We start from the raw sequence: 20,434 nt of genomic DNA on the forward strand, positions 1-20,434 counted from the left end.
AAAGAAGAGGATTTAGCGAATTCCTTAGTTTCCGTTAGAAAGTGCCCAAAGGCCTGCAATCATATTCAAATAAAAATTGTGGCTTAAAGTTCCAGGACATGGATCATTCAAGCTGTGTGACTGATCAGGCTGTGCGACTACCTACAGGCAACACGGAGTATGCCTGCTAGTGATGACGTTTGTAGAGTAGAGCTGATCCAAGGTACAGCGATCTCCCTCTTCCTCATGGTTTCCTTGCTTAACGTTTTCTTTCTTTCCTTCCTTCTTTCTGCTTTGTCCACTCCTTTTCCTGGGAGAGCCGCTGCCAAGCACACATCCAATAGTTCACACACTTTTGGCTGCCCGCCCATCGTCGGAGGCAGCTGTAATGTTTTTCCCTGGCTCTCTCCCTCCTCCTTGAGTGCTCAGCTTGTCACATTCCCATCCCAGTGCGTGGCAAACAGAACTCCTGCCAAAGCTTTTGATCCATGCCACCTACCTGAGACTTCCCATTTTTTAATTTCATGGAGTCATCCTGCATCTTTCTTTTGCAAATCCCATGTTCTTGTTAGACAACATGCCTGTGCTGCGGTGACTGCAACTCATACAGACACCCCTGAGGTATCTTTAAAAAGCATTTGGGCTATGGCTTCATGCTTGATATAAACTGATTTACGATCACACTGGTGATCTGCCCTCAGCCATGTGGTCCTGCTGTTTCCACCCACGCAACCAAAGCTAGCGATGGTGGGGCTGTGCAGCAACTTTGCTGATGCATTAAAAAAACCCAACCAACCAACTGACAATTATTTTCTGTACATGTTCCCTGATACAGATTGACAAATGATGCTGATGCATGGGGTGGCTGCATGATTACTAGGCCCAACACGAAGCAGCGGTAATTAGCAGCACAGAGCTGTGGGGAATAGTCCCTTCTGGGAGCAGAAGAGTCATCCACTGCTCCACACCAGTGGTGAGATTCCTCCTTTTTAATGTCTGAATTTGCAGCAGCTTCTGTCAATACTTTAAGTCCCAACAGACATAATTATAGGCTCTTCAGAAGACAGCTGGGGTCAGTTAAAAAAAAAAAAAGGGCTCAATTAGAATACAGCTGGATCTGAGACACAAAAGTCCGAAATTGTGAGCTGAAAAAACCCGGTCTGACTCACGGGGCCTCTCCCTTTTCAACCTCAGTGTTCTTTGGGGAACATCTCGAGTTTTGTGATATGTGTGTTCAAAACGGCCATGAACCCTGCCAGTTCTCTCTGAGCCACTGCCCAGGCACCACCGGAAACCAGAAATTATGCGGAATACAACCTGTGTCCTTTGAAAAAGCACTTTTGGGTAGATGCGGAATCCATTTTTCCTTGTGCAAAATGTGCATCCCTCTCTGATCAATTGCTGTTGCAAGTCCATGCATCAACTTCTCTGCTCACAGTTCCCTGAATACCGAGGTCTGTTTAATTCATCTATTTACTTGGCAAGGAGTGACTCCTTCACTCATCGAGAGAGGCAGGGCATGAACCTGGTTCTACAGCTGTTTGGCCAAGAGTTGCAGGAGTCCTGTCCAGGAAGCCTTGGCAGCAGAAGACAGTGGTAGCAAAAGCAGTTTGTCCTTTTACCTGTTGGTGAGGTAGATAACGTGAGGTAGATAACCGTAGTTACACCTGACTTCCATTACACAGTGTAATAGCCGGTACAACTGCCTAGGCTCGGCACATATTCGTGTACTAGCCCTTTAGTTAGTTGGACATGAGCGATAACAAATACATTCCCCAAAAGCAAAAGTCTGGGTTTTAAAATTGGAACTACAAAACAGAGCAAAAAACCTGATCACAAACTTACTGAATGTTCTTTAGGAAAGCAGGGTGATATGCTGGGACATTTCCTTACTAGTGACTCACACCTTATTTCTATACATAATTTTGTATGCATTTCTATGTCCATCTCAGGCTTCCCGGTGAATTGTGGTTTTGGGATCCTCCGAGCTGGATGCACGGTATTTATTTGTGCCCCTTCAGGATTTCTGAATCAACAGCTATTTGCCGCTGAATAGTGTTAACAGTTTCATTTGGTGTATCTGAAGATTTATTACAGCAACCTTCTTTAGAGGCAGCATATGTGATAGCTCATTTGACTACGTTTCAGTCCCATGTATCTTACACCGGTATTAGCTTCAGATCACTCATCCTGTTCTGTAAAGGGAAGAAAACCCCTGAGCAAAACATGTTTATTGCAACACTTATTTTTCCTGGGTTTGTACTCATTTATTTTGACCTGGAATAAACTCTGTTTTATCTGGATTGACCGAAATGTGATGTTGCCCTGGCCTTTGTCAGAACTATTGATTCTTCAAAAAAAAAAAAAAAAAAAAAGAGAACAAGAAAAAAAAGAGCAATAGAGGATTGATGGTCTCAGAAAGCTCTGGACCAGTGTTGCATATTGGTGTCACCGGTACATCAATTCACAACTGAGACGAACACGATGTACCGTTCTGTTGTCACACTTAGGTTAAACAGGGCTTGTACAACACACATATATACAACATGCATGATAAAAGCACTTCTGTTATGAACACATAGTAGCAGGTGTTAAATTTACATGAAAAGAGAGTCAATTACATCCAGAACAGCTGAAATATTATGTGTATATCATAACTGGTTCACCATTGCTTGACACAAGCATATTACTTAAAGTACTACAGTTGGTGGTTGCGTAATAGTTAGCTGTACAGAATATTCCTCGATCCAGTAAGAACTCGTTTAATTAGAAGAACTAATTAGCTCAGTGAACATGGAATGAACACATGCTGCTCTCCTCAAATAGGTAAATTCAGTAAGATGTGGTTTAACTTGTATGAGACTTTTGAGCCCGTGACTTCCACTTAGATGTTCCTCCAGTTCTTTCGGGCTGTGTTACGTCAAATTGTAGGGTTATTCTGAAGCCTGCTGTGAAGTCCACGGGACTCTATCTTGTATAGATACAAGGGAAACAGGGGAAGGGGAAACAAACATACTTTATCTACTTTGACACAAAAGGTGTTATGTTTACATAAACTCTTATTCTATATCAAAATACCATATGGCATATGTTCAAAAGGTTTCTGGAACAAAATAAACACATTACAGGTATTCTCACATCCATGCTCTTCCATTTGTTGGCTTATCTCACAAAAATTTCTGTTACCAGAAAAAATTTAGGACATTGAGAAGTATGTAGAAATATGTCCTTGGCTGCACTAAATTCTGCATTCCAGATTTTTTGGGGGAAAGAAATGTACTGCTGAAGTTACTGGTCTTAAAATACTACTTTCTAATCCCTCCGCAGAGAGAAAAGCAGTGAGCCAAAGGGAGTAAATGTTTATACTTTGCTTACTCCTTCTAAGTGTATAAGTCACTAGAAGCATGTTCTTGTACATAAAGTGCTGGCAGACCCTGTGTTGCTTTATATGTCCTATTTGCGAACAACCTGGCTCCAACACATACCATTATCCAAAACAGTCCTCTGTTAAGTAGCCAAGTGCTTTTAATCCTCATGGACAGATACTTTATCCTATTTTTAATCCTTTAATGCAAAATCACCAGTGCATCCCTTCTGAAGACTTGATTTGTTATACAGCAGTTTTGCAGCAAAAGTAACTAGAGGTGTACATAGAAAATATGTATGTGTAGGTATGTTGATATATAAAAGGGTGCATGCCATGCTGTAATTTGAAATATGTCTATTGATTTTTATAGACCAAAACCCTCCTGCCATTCCTTAGGCAGTATAAGAAAACCCAAAGTGTAACGAACAATAAACGTTTATATTCTTCAAAAAAAGGCAGCAAATAGGAAGCACCCAGTGTGAGTACCGGCTACATAAAAGAGGCACGTATGTAGTATAGTCCCCAGATATATCTGTGAATTAAGCTATTTCAGTCAGACATGAGAAAAAATCTGGAGAATTTCTTTAAACTTATGTAGGAAAATTATGTTTAAAATTACATAGGAAAAGAATAGGTAGAGAAAACGCGTACACCTTCTTGGCATCATCATCCAGATTCAGCTGCAAAATATCTAATGACTGCTCCCTATCATTTCTAGATTGGTGAAAATGTAAAGAAAAACTAACCTGATTTGTTACCAGTCATTTTATAACCCACCTACAAAGGAAAAATTTTCCTTTGAGATTTTTCTGTTAAATATCCAGTCAAATTATTTACCTGCAGGACAGAAGGCAAATACTTAGGGCATGATCATTTTTGCTGTTCATCAAAACTGCATATAAGCATGTATTCTGAACTGTACCGACTGTATATATTCTAATGGGACTTACTTTTTGGCTTAATTACCGAGATGGCTTTCCAGTATATTGAAGTAAAAAGACAGGACAACTCCAATACCACCAATAAACTGAAAAGTTCAGACAAAAATTCATCTTGGACCATTAAAGTAATCTGAAGATGTAAGAAATGCACTGGAATTCCAGTAAAAAAAAGGAACAGGAATTGAAAATACAACTAACAACGTTATTTCAGAACATTAAAGACATCAAAAAACACGAATAAGAATTTCACTGCAATTCCAGGAAAACTATTAGGTTAGCTGCAGGATTTAAAACAGCTACAGTGCAAGAGCTTTTCGATGCCCACATCTCATCATTGCTGCCGGTATTCAATATATGCCTTTAGTATTGATGTTTAGAGTTCAACTAGCTCCAAAAAAATCTTGTAATGTATCCACTATTCAACAGCTTCATCACCTTTTAACAAAGTAATTTGGAAAACTCTCACTATCTGCCTTTAAATACTATTCGTTGAAAGATGAAAAATCGATAAAGTAGTAACCATATTTAAATATACCAGTCTCTCTTCCTCTTTCTGTTAAGCTAAATTTAGAGCCTGCCTGGCATAAAAGCACATACAAGCAGAAATGTGGTCTGTTTGTAACATAGGCACATCTGTATTTTGCCTGCAGCAGCTAACGGGTGACTTTATGGATCACAAAAGTATTTTCTCAGGAGACAATTAATTTTAGGTATTTTTAGAATCATGCATAATAAACATTTTGAAATGTGGTCCAGTTACTATTTGAAGATAATTTTTGTTACAGAAATTAGAAGCTCAACATTTTATAGACACTATAGCCAAGCTAAATACTCAGCTGGAGTCTGCTTATTATGGCATTTTGCTACATAGCCTTAAAAACCCCCACCCTTCCCATATGAACTACTGGAACCGTATTTACAATTGATGGGATTCTGAAAAACATGGATGTTAAAAATGTTGCTGGACAAAAGAATTACTGATCTGTTTTCTTCTTCCTGCATCTAAAAGTGTTGTATGAATAAGAAGCAATGTACTAAAGCTTTGGGGAGGGGAAGAAGGAGTAAAAGAATTCTGGAAAAGACATTTTCTCCAACCACTTGTCAAACAAAAATGACGGGCTTTCAGAAAACAGATCTGTTTAACTGGAGGGAACACGCATGTCATACGATGTTAAACCCTCCCCTCAATTTTGTATGAGTTATTTTGATGTGCTGCATTGTTTTTTTTAAAGCCCATCTCACAGATCATCAAAATTTTTCTGAAAGGTGTTAAAGCACTTTGTAATTGCCAGCTCAGTTTAAGATGTCCTCAGAGTCTGCATTTGTGTGAGACCAGGAGCGGTAAATGGAAAAACTCACATCGAATAACAAATCTGTCCGGTGGTCCTCAGTGGGTACAATTTATCCTCCTGCAGCTGTGAAAGGTTAGCAAAAACTGAGATCAGCCTCAGTTGGCTCAGCTCTCAAGGAGGTTACTTGAGAATCATCTGCTCAGAGGATGTATGAAAATCCCCATTTCTGACTTCGGCTGTAGTTATTCCAGACTAGGGCAAGCTTACTTCCATGGTCTGAGAGCAACAGGGGCATCTGCATCCCAAGTCACTTTTTAGAAGAGGAAGGTCTCTTACTAATGACTGAAATCTCTCTTTCATGTTCCCTCTCCAACAAAGCTTTTAGCAGCAAATATGACATAATGCTAACTTCTATATACTCTATGCTCCTTCTATTTACAAAGTAGTTTTACATTTTATTATATTGCATTGTACAACTTTACATAGTACTGTTATCCTTTCAATTCATAGTTCAGCAATTCAATACATATTTAGATAACTGCCTCCCCACGTCCTGTTATACATTTAGCTTAAAAAAAATTGTAGAAAACAAGCACAGTGGTGCAACGTCCAGGCACTTTCAATGTTGCTCTGCAAAATAAGCAAGCACCCTGTTTGAAAGCATGGCAACTTTTTTTGGGGAAAAAAGAAATTGAATCTTTGCTCATAATGGATTTTTTAAAACATCCTTTGTACAGTTCCAAGTATTCCTGAGAAAGGTCTGTAAAATACGACTGATATGTTTATATTTCAGCAGTGGGTCTGAGTGAACAGTAACTTTCATCACCAGATGTTCCGCTGATCGCACAGAAGACGTGTAGGGAGTCATGCATCCATGGTGAGTGCATTGTATCTTCGTGGTAGATCTAGACAAAAAATAATCACAAATTCAGTAAAAGTTTCAGTTCATTATTATAATCATGTGGTTTAAAAAGGTACGCAAAAAAGATATCCAACCTTGTCTTCAAAGCTGTTTCGCAAAGGCAGCATAACAAAGAAATGAGAAAGAAGAGTAATTTAGCAATTTCTTAGCATTCATATAGGCACTGTTCTGTGTATTACCGGATCATTTTTAGTTACAGCTATCCAGTATAGGAAAGAAACAATTCTCTGTGCAGTAATTTTTTATTAGATCTTAGCAGAACAAAATTCTAATTTTTTTTTTCTTTTTTTTTTTTTTTCGGTAAACAGGGGGAAAACATGCAGCTAAATAGAGTAGACGCTCACTACATCCGTGCCACGTGACAAGACTTTGTATTTTTTGGCCTGAAGGACAGTCTTACAGCACAGGATCTAACTAGATTGGTAGAGCTCCTCTAGAGCTGACCGTTATTTGTTCTTCACCCTGAGGTTCACCAGTCAACAAGTTAGTTAGCCTGAATTTACGTTAGTGAAACTGAGATCAGTGGCCACCATAAACAGTTTCTGGACATCCAGCTTTCTGCCACTCTCGGAGGCTTCCTGTACTTGTTCAGCTGCAGTTTATCAATTTTTTGTGTTTACATTTCCCTAACTTGAAAGATGTGTAGATAGGTCACAGGCTGACCCAGTGAGTGACCCGTCTGCCCTGCCATCTCAAACCAAGTGCACTGCCTGTGTTGTTCCAGGGAGCTGACAATATTTAGAAAAGCATATTTTGTTTGCAACAAGAGCCCTAAATTAAAGTAATATACTTTTAATGTTTAATCGAGTAATTTTGCAGAAGAGGAAAACATGTTCTATTAAGTCTAATTTGTTAGATACTTAAGTCACTTGATAGCAATGTAAAGTTCAAGTCAGTGGTTTTCTACATCATGTTGCACAGCCATAAAGAACAGTGCTTGTAAACATCATCTTTTAAGCTGCCTTTTGGTCTAATAGAAGAAGAAAGTGAAAAGTATGTCCTTCACAGTGAGCCCTCCACTTTGACATTCCAGTTGCTGTAATATTTTGCCCGTTAACCAAAATCAATATGACATTGGGTTTGTAAATCTATCAAGATAATAGGGAGCGTGCTTTAACAATACTTATATGTTCTAAGATAATCTTAACTATTGTACTGCGACGGTGCAGAACAGAGTGATTTGCTTTTGATTTGACTATTGCAGAATTCAGAAACCACAGAAGTTCCAGCACCTGCATGCAAATTAAATGTCTTGGAAAGGTTTACTTGCAAACAGCTTAGAGTAAGCAGGTGGCAAGTCCTATGAACGAGTATCTCTGAGCAAAGTTCAGCAGTGAGTATCCATGGTAGGTAATGTACGTGAAAAAATGAGTGAGCCAAATGTGCAAAATTAGTAGTTTACACACTAAGAAAATGGTGGTCATGAGCAGAATAGCAGGGACATCTAACAAAAGCAAGGGGATGCAGCAGTCACTTATTCTCAAATGGATCCTCCCTTACACTCCTACAACAAAATTCAGCCCCTTCATGAGACTGTTCACCTGAAATGATATTGCACTCTTCCATAACAAGACTGATTGCCGTAAGCATTATTTTATTGAAAATAAACCTAACTTACAAACAGCAGCCTGGTGCAGTGGTAGTGCTTTGTCACTTGCATGTTTTTGCATTATTTTGAACAACTGTTCAACTTACTGTGGAATTTGCCTATATATTTTTTAGAGACTTAAAATGCTGCATTTTTAGCTAACAGTCACACATGGACTGTGTGTTGAGTAACTGGGAGATTCCAAAACCATTCTTCTAAACTTCAAGTACTATGAATCACAATGCAGCCTGTACCGTTCATTTTATGTGCTTGATACTACAGATTTACAACGAGCTTTCTTTTGTCATTATGAAGACAAAATTAAAGAGCACAGGTATGGAGACTACTTCAGTAAGCCAGTTTTCATCTAATTTCACAGCATGACACGAGGTAGAAGCGCAACTGTTCTTTGATTCTCTCACCTCTCTGATGCTACTATTTAAATACATTTTCCTAAAATGATCCAAGAAAACATTAAAACATAGGTCAGATAAATTAGCACGAATATTTTAACAGTGCGCATAAATAGCATGTTGGCATTTGGCCAAAATTAAAAGAAAACATCCTCTAATGGGAGAAAAAAAATAATAAAAGGAACTTAAGTTGGATATAATTGAGGAAATGGAAATTTTGCCAGAGAATCTTGACTTGTGACTTATCACAGATTATTACAATGTAGAAAACATGAGGTAAAACCCAGCAAAGGATCTCCGATGACCACAGCAGTGAGGAGACTAACAGTATGTGTCAGTAAAGACTCCACCCTGATGTACACTGTATATCAACACCAGGCTGAGGCTTTCAGTCAACAGAAACTGGTTTTAGGAATCCACCAAGTGTATCATTTACTTTCCACATCCCGTTACTCGCCCTTTTTATATTTAGCTAAACAACATGAAGAGCGATCGAGTTTTCAATTAGTTTGCAGTCAGTTTTCAGCATTAGCTAGTTTTCAAGCAGAGAACCACCTCTGCGGGCTCCTGACATGCAGTACGTGCCTGTTCGTGGATGATGTCAGAAAGCTCTTTCACCATATCCCGAAAGTTTGATTTTAGCCCCTCATGGTACTCCACTTGATCCTCCTTAATGAGCCGCTCGTTGAGCTCCAGAGCAATTCCACAGGCTTGTATGAACTTCCTGGGGAGGAAAGGAATGAACTTTGGGCATCACAATAGCCCAGTTTTCCACCGAAGCAAGCAACCAACCAGACAGGCAAATCTTATTTCCCCCCCACCTTTTCTCCAGCATTTGGGACAAGTCACATTCTAGGAGCATCCCTGGCACAGCGGATCAGGGAATGGGAAGGGATTCCAGCACAGGTATTGGGCTTTCTGCTGGAGCTTTTTCCAGCCTGGATCCTCAGCAGATGGGACACATGCACCCGCGGTGCAACACCATGGTCTCACAGCTTCACCCCTGCCTGTAGGACCACACACAGCTTGCTGGTCCCAGGTAAGCCCAACCAGCTGCACATCGGGTCACAAGCCCAAGGGATGCCGTGGTCAGGCACAGAGGGGAAATGAATTGTACAGGGCTTGACAGACTTGGATGTATGTGTTGTACCATGTGTGCTTGAGAGGTTAAGTTGCTAACAGCAGATAAATCCTCCAGAAAGAAATTTAGGTCATGGGGGCTGTAATATTCTTTTCTTGGTTACTGTAACTTTTTTTTTTTTTTTAATAGATTCCAATGAAAATACAAGCATGACTGGGATTTTCTGGGATTTTTTGCATACATAGAGATAGTGCTTGCCCTTCTGGCTGCACTGCAAGGCTGGAAAGTAAAACCGCCTTCCCTCTGCTCTGCATCCACATGTGGCATGTTTGCAGGGCTTCTTCCTGTATTTGTTCCATGGTTTGCTAGGTTACTCAGTACAGTGAAGGAAAATAGGATTGGCCCAAATGCTGCTTTCTCCATACAGTGACCAATGGGCAAAACGGGAGTCACGGGGAAGTTCAGAAAATAGTGTGCCAAAGGCTCATCATCCTGAGGTGAAGCAGGAGCTACCTGATTATATCTTGGGGGGACACTTTCAAGTGGGAGCTAAAACATACCCTTAAGGGACCGGAATGAGAAAATCTCCCCATGGAGATCACAGCCCTGAGCTTGGAAACTCTTGATGTATATAGTTACATTACTTTTTTTCATATGTCTGAGCACCCACAACGCTGTGAGACCTGGATCTTCATAAGGCACATCTAAGCATTCAGCATTTGCTGATTTTGGAGACAGACAAAAATATAAGTAAAGCAGGTACTATGTTCCAGCTGGCTGACTAGTTTTTATTATATTAGAAATCCTACCTGAACATTTCTTTTAACTCATTCACCTTCTTAGTAGGATATTTGCTGGACTGGCTGTCACTTAGGAAAGCTCTGGCATAGGCCAAGGGACCAGCATTAACCTGGAACCAAAGAAATAAGAAATTATGCTAGAACTTTTGTTGAGTGGCTAAGGGCAGTTGTGAAGGGAGTAACAATTAAAAAAAAACAACAACAAAACAGAACCAGCATTAGCATATCATTTGAATGCCACCAACTCTGCATTACTAACATCACCGGAGGCACCTGAAGTTTCAAAAGTTATCAGTTTTTCTATCTAGGTTTTGTAAGATTAAAAGATAAATGGAGACAAAAAGAGAGATGCAATCTGTTTCCTCATACCTTTCTCTTATTTGCATTTGGAAAAGCAGTGTGGTCTGAGTCTTAAGGTCATTTATCCAGCTTGAAAAGTCAGGGTTACAGAAAGGCTATTTGGGCCTGATATTTGCAGTACATACTTAACTCTTGCAGATTATTTCAGCATTCACCCGTGGCCAGCTAATGTGCAATTACCCTTGGACTTGACACTGTAAACACCGCTGGACAAATTGCTTACTACCATGACCCATCTGCTAATGTCCCGCTATACGCGGCAGGGAAAGCTGCGCTGGCAGGTTGATGGTTGCAGCGCTGCAAATGAGGTAGTTAATGATTTCTGGAAAGCAAATGTGTTGCGTTGCAAAAAGATGACTCACTCTGAGATGGGTATATAAACATAATTCTGAACAGACATTGAGCCTTACCTGCACGGAAACACAGCCTTGCAATTTGAGCTGCAGCTGGATCATGTCAACATCACCAGCAGAGCAGAGTTTCTGCAGCTCTGCTGTCTTGTCTTTTATTTCATCGGTAGCAACGTCAATTGGTTTTAAATTAACCTGATGTTCATAATTGACTGGAATTCTCTTCTTTACGTACGGAAAGGAGTTCAAAGCTAGCAGAAACAGCAAAGGGATTTTATAGCTTGAAAAGTCATGCAACAAATAGAAGTACTCTTCATAGAACATATACCAGCAGATCCTTGCCCTCAGGGTTTTACTCAGTGTGTGTGAAAACCTGGACAAGGCTGTAATTTACCAGCACAATTTATTAATTTGTAAAAACCTGCAAACAGAAATAGAAGGTAAATTCCCCCTCCCAACCAGAATATTGTATCGTGATTCTGTTTATGTGGCTGAGAGAATTTCTGACTCTGACTTGGGATATTCTCATGAGCAAAAACAGTCTAAAGATAGTTGCTGATACACACTGTCATGTTCATATGCTTGTACTTACTAGTTAGAATGGTCCTTTTTTTACATTGTTCTTCCACACTTCCATGCTTTTTTCCAGATAAAGTATAAGGAGTTTCAAATACAAATCTATTGATATTATGATTTCTTTCAAATTCAGTCTTTCTTTCGGAGATTTCTTTGTCTTCAAAATAGGGCTTCACATAAGTCACTTGAATATGAGCATACTTAGGATCAAGGTCTTTAATGTTGACCTGTGAAATAAGGTGGTTACTCACTAGAAGAACAAAGGTTAACAACTTAACTTAGAAATGGTTAGTTTACCCACTCAGATCTGATTTAAACGGATTCCCTGCTGCCCCAGCCCCACTGCACGCAGGGGAATGACACACCAAACACTCCCTTTGACCTCACCTTGATGTCTAGACCATCGCTAGCAGATACACAAGACAAGGAGGTGTGGCACAAGAAATATCATCAGATGCCAAACAAGCTGCATCTGGAACAGGGAGCCATACTGCCTTACCCATCACGCAGCACACGCCTTAGCCACTCAGTCCTTCTAATACGCCCGTGTTGCTCCCAGGCCATGAGCTCACACAGTGCTGTGCTGCAGCATACAAACCTGCAGGCTTGCACAAAGCAAGCTTTGGGATCACCAGCACTGTCCTTGGTAACCCAGACATACCCATGGTTGCAACTTCAGGGTGTGAACAGCCCTTGCAGGGAGCAACAATGGTTATTCCATAGGAAAAGGAAGGAGCTACAGGGCCCCACAAGATTTAGACTTGCAGTGTTCAAAGCAACAGTAACTCTGCTTCCCATCACCTGCTCCTCTGTGCTGGCTCTTAAACGCCTCCCAACAAGAGGGCTCAGTGGGATGTGGACTGCAATTTTCCATTCATATTTCCCAATTTATTCATTTCCACCTGGAGCCAGATCAGCACCAAAACTTGTCAAGCTGTGCAACACGTCCCCACAGGAGCATGAGGCCGCGAGGCACAATTGGAAGCAAGGTACTTTGTGGAAGAGGGTGGGAGAGAAGGCTCACTCCTCCTTTCCTACCGGCAGAAGTAAGGGATGCTCTGTGGTCTCCCATCTCCAGCTCCACAGAGCAACGCTCATCCTTCTGTGCTCCATTTGCACAGTGCTTAGAGCAGCGCAGCCCCAGTCCCTGACCAGTGTTAGGATACAAGTGGCATTTTTGTCACGCTCATCAGCGCACCTCGAGTATGTGGCCTTGATGTTCACTGCCAATAGCACTTTGTTAGCTTGTTCGTGCAGTTTACCTTGTTAGAATCCTGGATAATCTTTACAGTCTCTGACCCAAATTTTTCTCCATAAAGTTTCAGAAGTCTGAAGGAAATCTCCGAGAGGCCTGTCAGCTTGGGTTCCTTATAGATGTATTCCTTCCCATCTTCTTCTTCAAAGAACGTCTAAAATTAATCACAAATGAGTATCGAGGAATGGCTGGGTTTCTTTGCTTGGAAAACTTGATTTTTGATTTTCCACTTTGAAAGCAAGCATCTACTAACATTTCAGAAAGTCAAGAAGGTTTAGACAGTTATGGCTCACTGAACGTGGCCTGTTTTAATGGGTTTCTTTAAAAACCATGTGAAAAAAAATCGTCAAATTCCTCAACCAACACAAACGTGTCATTGCTGAACACAGAGGCTTGCGCGTGACAGGGAGAAATCTAAACAATGTGGAAGATGGGTTTGGCCAGAAGCTGGCTTTTTGGAAGGCTGGAAAGAGGCAAGTGGAGAAAATCCACAAAAAACATAAGGCATAGAGGAGGAGCAGAAAGATAAGTCGAGGAAGCCCTGATAGCAGAGCCACATGAACAGTCTGAAAAGAAGGATTTTGTGTAGGCTGCAAGGGACTTCAAGCAGTAAATAAAGAAATGGGTTTCCTGTGTTTTGATCCTCTTGTTTTCTGGGAAGTGGGATTTGGTGTATTTGCTGCAAAGAGACAAAACTGCATTAAAGGTCGTGCCTGCATCACCAGTCCTCCCTGTAATGGAAACAGCATGAAAGCTTCATGCTTTGGTGAGCTGTTCCAGTCAGAAGTTGTGATAAAGTGTCAAAAATATCTCTGCGTAGCTGGCGTATAAAGCCGGCTAAGCTTTAAAGTGCAAAACTGGATCAAGTGTTGGTTGTCAGGATGAAGTTTTACATAGCTTAATTTTAGGGGCTGATCCAGTAATTTCTACAGCTTCTAGAAAACTAAGCTAGCAGTTTTTTCCTTTTATCTATCGCTAATCTTATTTACTTTTTACATATCCAAAGTTGAAGATGAGGACAAAAATAAAACCTATGTTTGCTGCAACAGAAGTCAATGCTCCCATATGTTGTGCTTGTAATGACAATGGTGTTCAGAGGCACAAACTCAAGATGTTTTCAGGGGTATTCATTGTCTCCTCTAAAGGAAGGAACAAGGAAAGGCAGGGCTAATATAATTTACATAGCATTTTCTAAAGAGGGATCCTGCATCTCCCCCTTGCTTATGGGTCCACAAGCAGAAGCTGATAGTTCAGAGACACAAGGGAGATGAGGGGTAACACACTTTATTAGATTAACTGCTATAGCTGGAGAAAAAAAAATAAACACACGGCTGCTTTCAGGCTCAGAAGGCTGCATCGGATACGGTAAGATCATGTTCCTTCTTGAGACTGAGCCCCAGATCTTGTCCATTTTTCCAGCTACCTCAGCTAACAAAACCCCCTACCTGTCTCTACAAGTACGCAACCAACACTGATACGTATTTTGCCTCCAGCTTCTCCCAGGGGAGAAGAGCAATTCTGTAGACAAAAATGGCTGTTACTGCTACTGTTTACATACCATGGTTATATACTATTACTGTTTATACACCATACACGCTAAATTGTGTTTGTGTGACTTTTGATAACTATAATTACATTCCTACCCTCCCCACCCACCATGTTTTCTGAACCCATTAAGCCATTTCCTAACTGCTGCGTTGTTTGATGAAAAGCCCGTGAGCAGAAACAAACTTCATAACAAATCAAGTGCTCCTGGAGAGGGACACAGACCCTCGTCTCAAGGGTGCAATGCTGCAACGCTCACGCAGACGTGCCAGTGGCTGCACCAGAGGAGCCAGCAGGCTTCTCAGCTTCAGGTCTGACACTGCGGCAGCTTTAGGGGCCAGGATGCCTGGTGAGGGGTAGCTGGTGAGCCAGGGTATATACTTACTTGTCCATAAAATGCCACTCTGAAAAAGGTTCCAAGAAGCCTCTTCCTTGTGTGCATTACTTCCAATATCTTAGCATATGCTCCATGAAGTGTTCTGTACAGCTGAGTAAGTTTCTGGAAATCAAGTCTTGACATCATTAAAGCAGAATTTTGCAAGCAGGAAATTCTAGCTAACACTGAAAGGTATCTGAACACAATCCTTTGGAGAATTCAAACTTGAATTTCTGGAGAGGTTGAACCCATGCCATTTTCTTTGAAAAAAGAGTCTCAGTCTTAAGCACGTGCTTAGCTTCAGGTCTGAAAGGTACCACAGACTGCAATAACACCACTATCCTTGGAGAGAAGGCTGAGCCTGCTGTTTCAGCCTGTTCCCTGACGGAGCCTTTAAGGGTAAAGCAGCTTGCAGTATTTTACCCAGAAATTCTATTTTGATTAAACACAGTTTTAAGATGAAAAAATAAATCAAGGCTTGTCTTAGCTTCAATTCTGTAGTTGGATGCTGCCCTGATGTGGAGGGGATCAACTGTTCAGCAGTCGAGCAAGAGCCTCACCAAAGCAGGGGTCACAGCAGGTGCTGGGAAGGAGCATGGTGGAGGGCTGGTAACAGCCTCCTTCCCTCCTCTCCACTGGCCACTGAACTGCCTGCAGGTCTAGTCCTTCCTCTGAACACTTCTCCCTCTGTTTTTAACCCTTCAAACCCTCACGTCTCAAAAAGAATCTGGCTTTGATGCATATATGGGATGATGACAGCTTTATTTTAGCAGAAGGAAAGTGGGAATTATTCACTAAATATGAGTCTTCCGTGTCTTTAGCTTTAATAATTACCCTCCAGATCACTGCTTTCACCAATCTGTCTAATGACCAGCACTGAAGCACAGTTTGTGCTTCACCGACACCAGTTTATTAATTTGTAACTTCAAAAATAAAGTTCCTGTTTTTTTCTTAGCGATCTAGAAAATCGCCTGATACATGCAAACCAGTTCAAAATACCTACCTCAAATTCACGCCGCTTCTCATAAATAGGAATTATCAGTTTGGAAACTTCAGAAATTGTTTCATAACGCTCTGCTTTCCACAGGCCATCTACACATTGCTCCAGCAGCTCCACCAGGACCTCCTATCACAGTGACCAAACAGGTGTTGTTAATAACACTCAAAGTTAGAAGAGAAAATAATTTTAACTTCAGATACTTTAATAGGTCCCAGTATAAGCAGTCACAGTTAAATAAGTTTAAACCCTGTGTGTTCCCAGCCTTTCCAAAGGCATTCTAAATTGGGGAGGGTCGCAGAACAAAGGAAAAAGGACAAGTTATTTTTCAAAAGTTCATTCATTCTTAGTAAATCATTAGCAAAATAGCCAGCAAGTATGCCTTGGTTATTTAGCCACATCCTCAGGACAATGCCAAAACTCTGGGAGGGAATGGAGATGACAGCACTGCAAGTCAGAAGTGCATGCCTGAGAAACATGTCCAAGGAACACGTGTGCAACAGCAGTAGCATGTGATGCTAAGGATCCTCAAGCCTAGTCCTGATGAATGGGCAATCGGGCAGCTGGGCTGCAGGGCCACCTTGCCCAGCCACGTGGGCCACCCGATGCAGTTGTACAGGGATGGGGCAGAATTGTGAGACTTCATGACTCATGGGAGGATCTACCCGCTTCCCCAGTGCCCTGCTATGGTTTCTGGATTGTTCTGCTAACGAAGTGTCCTGCAGCACAGCTCTAACTCAAGGGGAACCTGAGCTGACCTCTCACTTGGCAGGGTTGACTTGCATTCTGTCCCTCCTTGGAAATACCACGCTGTGCTGCCCTGTGCTGGCAGCATTAGCATTTGCATAACACGGCAGGCAAAGATTGCGGTGCAGCTTTTTCACTCTCAGTGCTAGAAAAGCCTTTCAAAAGAACCAAGAACTTACACCAGTTTTACTTATCTGAATTGCATACAGAAAACCCTTCAATGCAGATTTCTCTCAGGAAATTACCGTGGAACAGTCTTCCTTACAGATGCCGGCACACAAGTCTAATTTGTTAGAGCTCACACGAACGAATTCTAAAACTTAAATCCTAATCAGCTATCAGATATCCTGTAGTCTATACTACAGGACCTCACCTCACTGTAATGTACATCCATCATCCCACCATCTTCTTTCATTGCACCTTCTTCATCAATGTTGGGAGTAATTTTCCTGAAGGCAGTGCATCCACTGGGGAAAAGTTCTGTAGCAGACAAAAGCAAATGGATTAGTCGAATAACATATCTCAAATGTGTCATGCTTTAATGGCCAGGGAAGCAGTCTAGCTGATAGCACTGAGCCTGACAGCTAACAGTGGACCTGAGCCCCATTTTTGCTACTGATTATCTGCACGAGACTGAACACATCAGAACCTCCCCAGCCATTTGCCGTGGGAGTCATTCCTAGTATGTAACTAACACCAAGCACAACACATTTCCCAGTGTGCTATCTGGAAGTCATCTTTAACCGACCTAATCAGCTGCAACCAACCGAAAGTCAGGAGAGAAGGACAAGGGTATCTCTTTACACAGAAGATACAAGAAGCAAGCTGCTGCTGGATGCTGGAGAGCTGGGTGGTAAGTGAACAGGACTGTACACTCCTAGCAGAAAGCAGGGCTATGTACCCCAAAGCTTTGGGTAGTTCAGCCTGTACTGAACCCTTTCCAGCCTATGTATATGTAAAGAGCACCAGTGAGGGAGATAACTCAATGTATTCACTTGATATTCCTTTAGATTTGTTCCTCTTTTGTTTGTTCTCCTTTACCACCGGTTGTGGTAAGCAGCCTCCAGGGTACAAATAAAGAATTGCTAACTTTTAATGCTCTCCCCTCTGCAGCCATGTGAAAGGTGTATACATATCAGAAAAACAAGTCCTGATTTTTCCCACTTAGCCAACATGAAGTAGAGAATTTGTGGGGACTCCAAGCCCCCCTGAGCAAGGCACTTGAGACCTTTCCAGCCAAGGCAGTGCATGTGATCAGCTCATGCGTAGCTTTAACCTTCTGAAATGTTAAGTGTCCATTTCAACAATTACTCCCTTACATGGAAACAAGAAATGGGGTCAATATATCAACTGTGGAACAGATATTTAAAATAAAACCTGCGAAGTGGTGTTACTTGAAAACACACAAGTCTGTCCTTCCTTTCTGTTTTGCATCAAACCACAACACTTTTTTTCTGATTGTTCTTTACATATTTGTATAGTTAGGCTATAGTCTCATTTTTTGACTGAATTTTGACTGCTTTATTCTATAGTTTTCTGTACTGTCTACAGTGATACTTCTGATGAACATATTGACAGCCAGTTTTTAACATGGGCTTCCCCTGTGAGCACATTTCCTAATGTAAAATACAACTGAGCATTTAAACCAAGACATGATGTGTCAGTTCTTATTTCACTCAGCAACATGCCAACACGACTGTGTGAGCAGACCTGGCCAGCCTAGTAAATGCCTGTGTATGAACAATTGGATTCCTTTCTTAAAAAAGCGCTCATCTTCTTCTAGCTTTATCTACTGTACTTTTTTTTTCCTTTTTAGCTTGTTTCTAAAATGTAAAGTTTTTTTGGTAAAAAAAAAAATAAAAAATTACCATATTGAGAGAAACTAGTCTTTAAAAAGACTTTGATCCCTCCCAAACCCATCACTGCATAGTCTTCCCTGCACCTCCCAAACAGCACACACTTACTTTTCCTGTGGAGAAACTCTGCAACGAGAGCTGCTACATGAACATAACACATGGCTGCCTGCAAAGTACAAAGGGGAAATTAAAATGTCATCTGTACATCTGTCTTGTTGTGCACCATGTTTTTAATTACATGAATTACCTCTGAAAAGTCTCCATTTTTTACATGTATTTTTGCCATACTGTCCAGCCAAGTTTTCCGGAGCTCTGGGGTACTTGCATAAGATTTGGCTAAACTGTACTGTAGATCTATCAACATTTCTGGATCCTTTTCATGTTCCTTCATTTGAGCCGTAGCCATAAGCACCGTACGGATTCTCTTTGTCAAATCTTTGACTTCAGAAGGAAAAGCAGTTGCCTGACACAAAAAAAATCTGATTAGAAGCAAATACAGGAAAAAAACAGGTGTTCCAGGCTTTGGCAAAGAAAGGCTGCTGCTAGCCTTTCAGCCAACATTCCACTTGTTGCCCATCTGAAAACACCGAGAACACAGAGATAAGACTAATTAGCTTTTACTTACTGAACCCACACTGCACACAGTGTGCAGTATTTCGTATGCAATTAGAGGCATTTCAGCCTGGGTGTGCACAGGGCTAATCTCTCCTGTTCATGCCAGGATGCCAAGTTGGCAGTTCCTGTGTTAGTGAGGCAGGTACTCTGGCATCCTGAGGAGCTGGTGTGAGAGCGAGACAGAAGTGCTACATGCATGCAAATGTTCCGGGACGGGACTGTAAACCATGCCTAGAGTTATTTTTTATGTCATTCAACATCCAGCTTGTTTAGTCTCTGATGTGGTCACTCTTCAATTCCTAAAGCACCAAAGGCATTTGTAGAGCTTCCCACCACAGGAATGTAATAAATACAGTTCTGTAATCTCCAATGACAGAAGTCCTACGTCCTTTCTGGGCCCTACTCCATGGCTGCACCATGTCCTTGGGAAATAATTTTAAGTAAAAGTTGTTAAAAGAGTTTCCCTTGCAGCGACTTGTGCCGACTGCCTCTTGCCTGCCACTTTGCAGCTCTGTGAAGAGCCTGACCTCCTTGTCTCCGTAACCTCCCTTTCCATAGTGGAAAGCAGCAGTTAGGTTCCCCCTCAGCTTTCTCTCTTCCATCATAAGCCTGGCTCACGTTCCCTCTCCTTGGGTTCCTGCCCCAGAGCTATCTCTGTGGCTTACACAGCATCCTCTCCAGTGTATAGAAATCTCTCCTCTTGTACTGTTTCACTTACAAAAATACATAAACTGCATATAATGATAGTCTCGTGATGTAAAATATGAGCAGCAAAGTATGGCGCAGTGAAACCCTTATAAACACCTGTGTACAGAGAGAACTGATGTTTTTTCCAGGTATATCCTAACTATAAATTTGTTAAAATTCAATACCTAACTGAGTTTCCCATTCCACCGTTAGGTCCTAGGATAATCTAAGAACTGTAAAAATGCTTCCTTTTTGTCTGTCCTACCCTGGCATCTACGCTGTGTGCAATGGAGCAAGCTGCAGTGACAATGTATTGTTCAATGTATTGGGTAGAAGCTGTTGACTCTAGTGCAAAGATGCACAATTATTTCTCAAACACAACCATTAATTTCTACGGAAGAGTGCTTTCTTAATATTACTGACCATTAATTAAAATGAATTCCTGTGAATTAGTATCTTCAGGCAACGTAAGTACCAGATCCTCCTTGTCATTACTCTCAAAGCTGGAAGTTCTTGGAAGGCTCTTTGGACAACCTTGCAAGCAGCACACGTTGCAAAGCATAACCTGAATTGCAGAACTCCCTCCTCTTGGCATGAGGGCTCACGGATGGAGCATGACCTGCCTGTGCAGCTGGCCCTATTGCTGTTGGCATTAATACTTGTTTACTGAGCAAATACAGCCCGCTA

General features: G+C 41.3%; 1 protein-coding gene and 1 long non-coding RNA gene across 5 annotated transcripts in view; one reads left to right on the forward strand and one right to left on the reverse strand.

Moving 5' to 3' along the window:
* Positions 1 to 96: 96 nt before the first annotated feature.
* Positions 97 to 2,392, forward strand: LOC308053937. Its single transcript, XR_013923865.1, has 2 exons — positions 97 to 202; positions 815 to 2,392. It is a non-coding gene; the product is annotated as an uncharacterized lncRNA (long non-coding RNA).
* A 584-nt stretch (positions 2,393 to 2,976) lies between these two features.
* Positions 2,977 to 20,434, reverse strand: part of DOCK11 (dedicator of cytokinesis 11) — an 84,556-nt gene continuing 67,098 nt past the window's right edge. For all 4 annotated transcript variants that reach the window (XM_080365839.1, XM_080365837.1, XM_080365838.1 and 1 more), the window contains 11 exons: positions 18,693 to 18,908; positions 18,554 to 18,611; positions 16,963 to 17,069; positions 15,849 to 15,971; positions 14,855 to 14,968; positions 12,932 to 13,078; positions 11,686 to 11,896; positions 11,154 to 11,344; positions 10,393 to 10,493; positions 9,088 to 9,226; positions 2,977 to 6,484 (listed from right to left, as the gene is read on the reverse strand). In XM_080365839.1, coding sequence (XP_080221965.1) covers positions 6,362 to 6,484; positions 9,088 to 9,226; positions 10,393 to 10,493; positions 11,154 to 11,344; positions 11,686 to 11,896; positions 12,932 to 13,078; positions 14,855 to 14,968; positions 15,849 to 15,971; positions 16,963 to 17,069; positions 18,554 to 18,611; positions 18,693 to 18,908 — 1,530 coding nt within the window. In that variant the 3' untranslated portion in view covers positions 2,977 to 6,361. The remainder of the gene's footprint in view (positions 6,485 to 9,087; positions 9,227 to 10,392; positions 10,494 to 11,153; positions 11,345 to 11,685; positions 11,897 to 12,931; positions 13,079 to 14,854; positions 14,969 to 15,848; positions 15,972 to 16,962; positions 17,070 to 18,553; positions 18,612 to 18,692; positions 18,909 to 20,434) is intronic.

Source organism: Falco punctatus (genome assembly GCF_963210335.1).
Source record: "Falco punctatus genome assembly, chromosome: 15".
NCBI classification, from domain to species: domain Eukaryota; kingdom Metazoa; phylum Chordata; class Aves; order Falconiformes; family Falconidae; genus Falco; species Falco punctatus.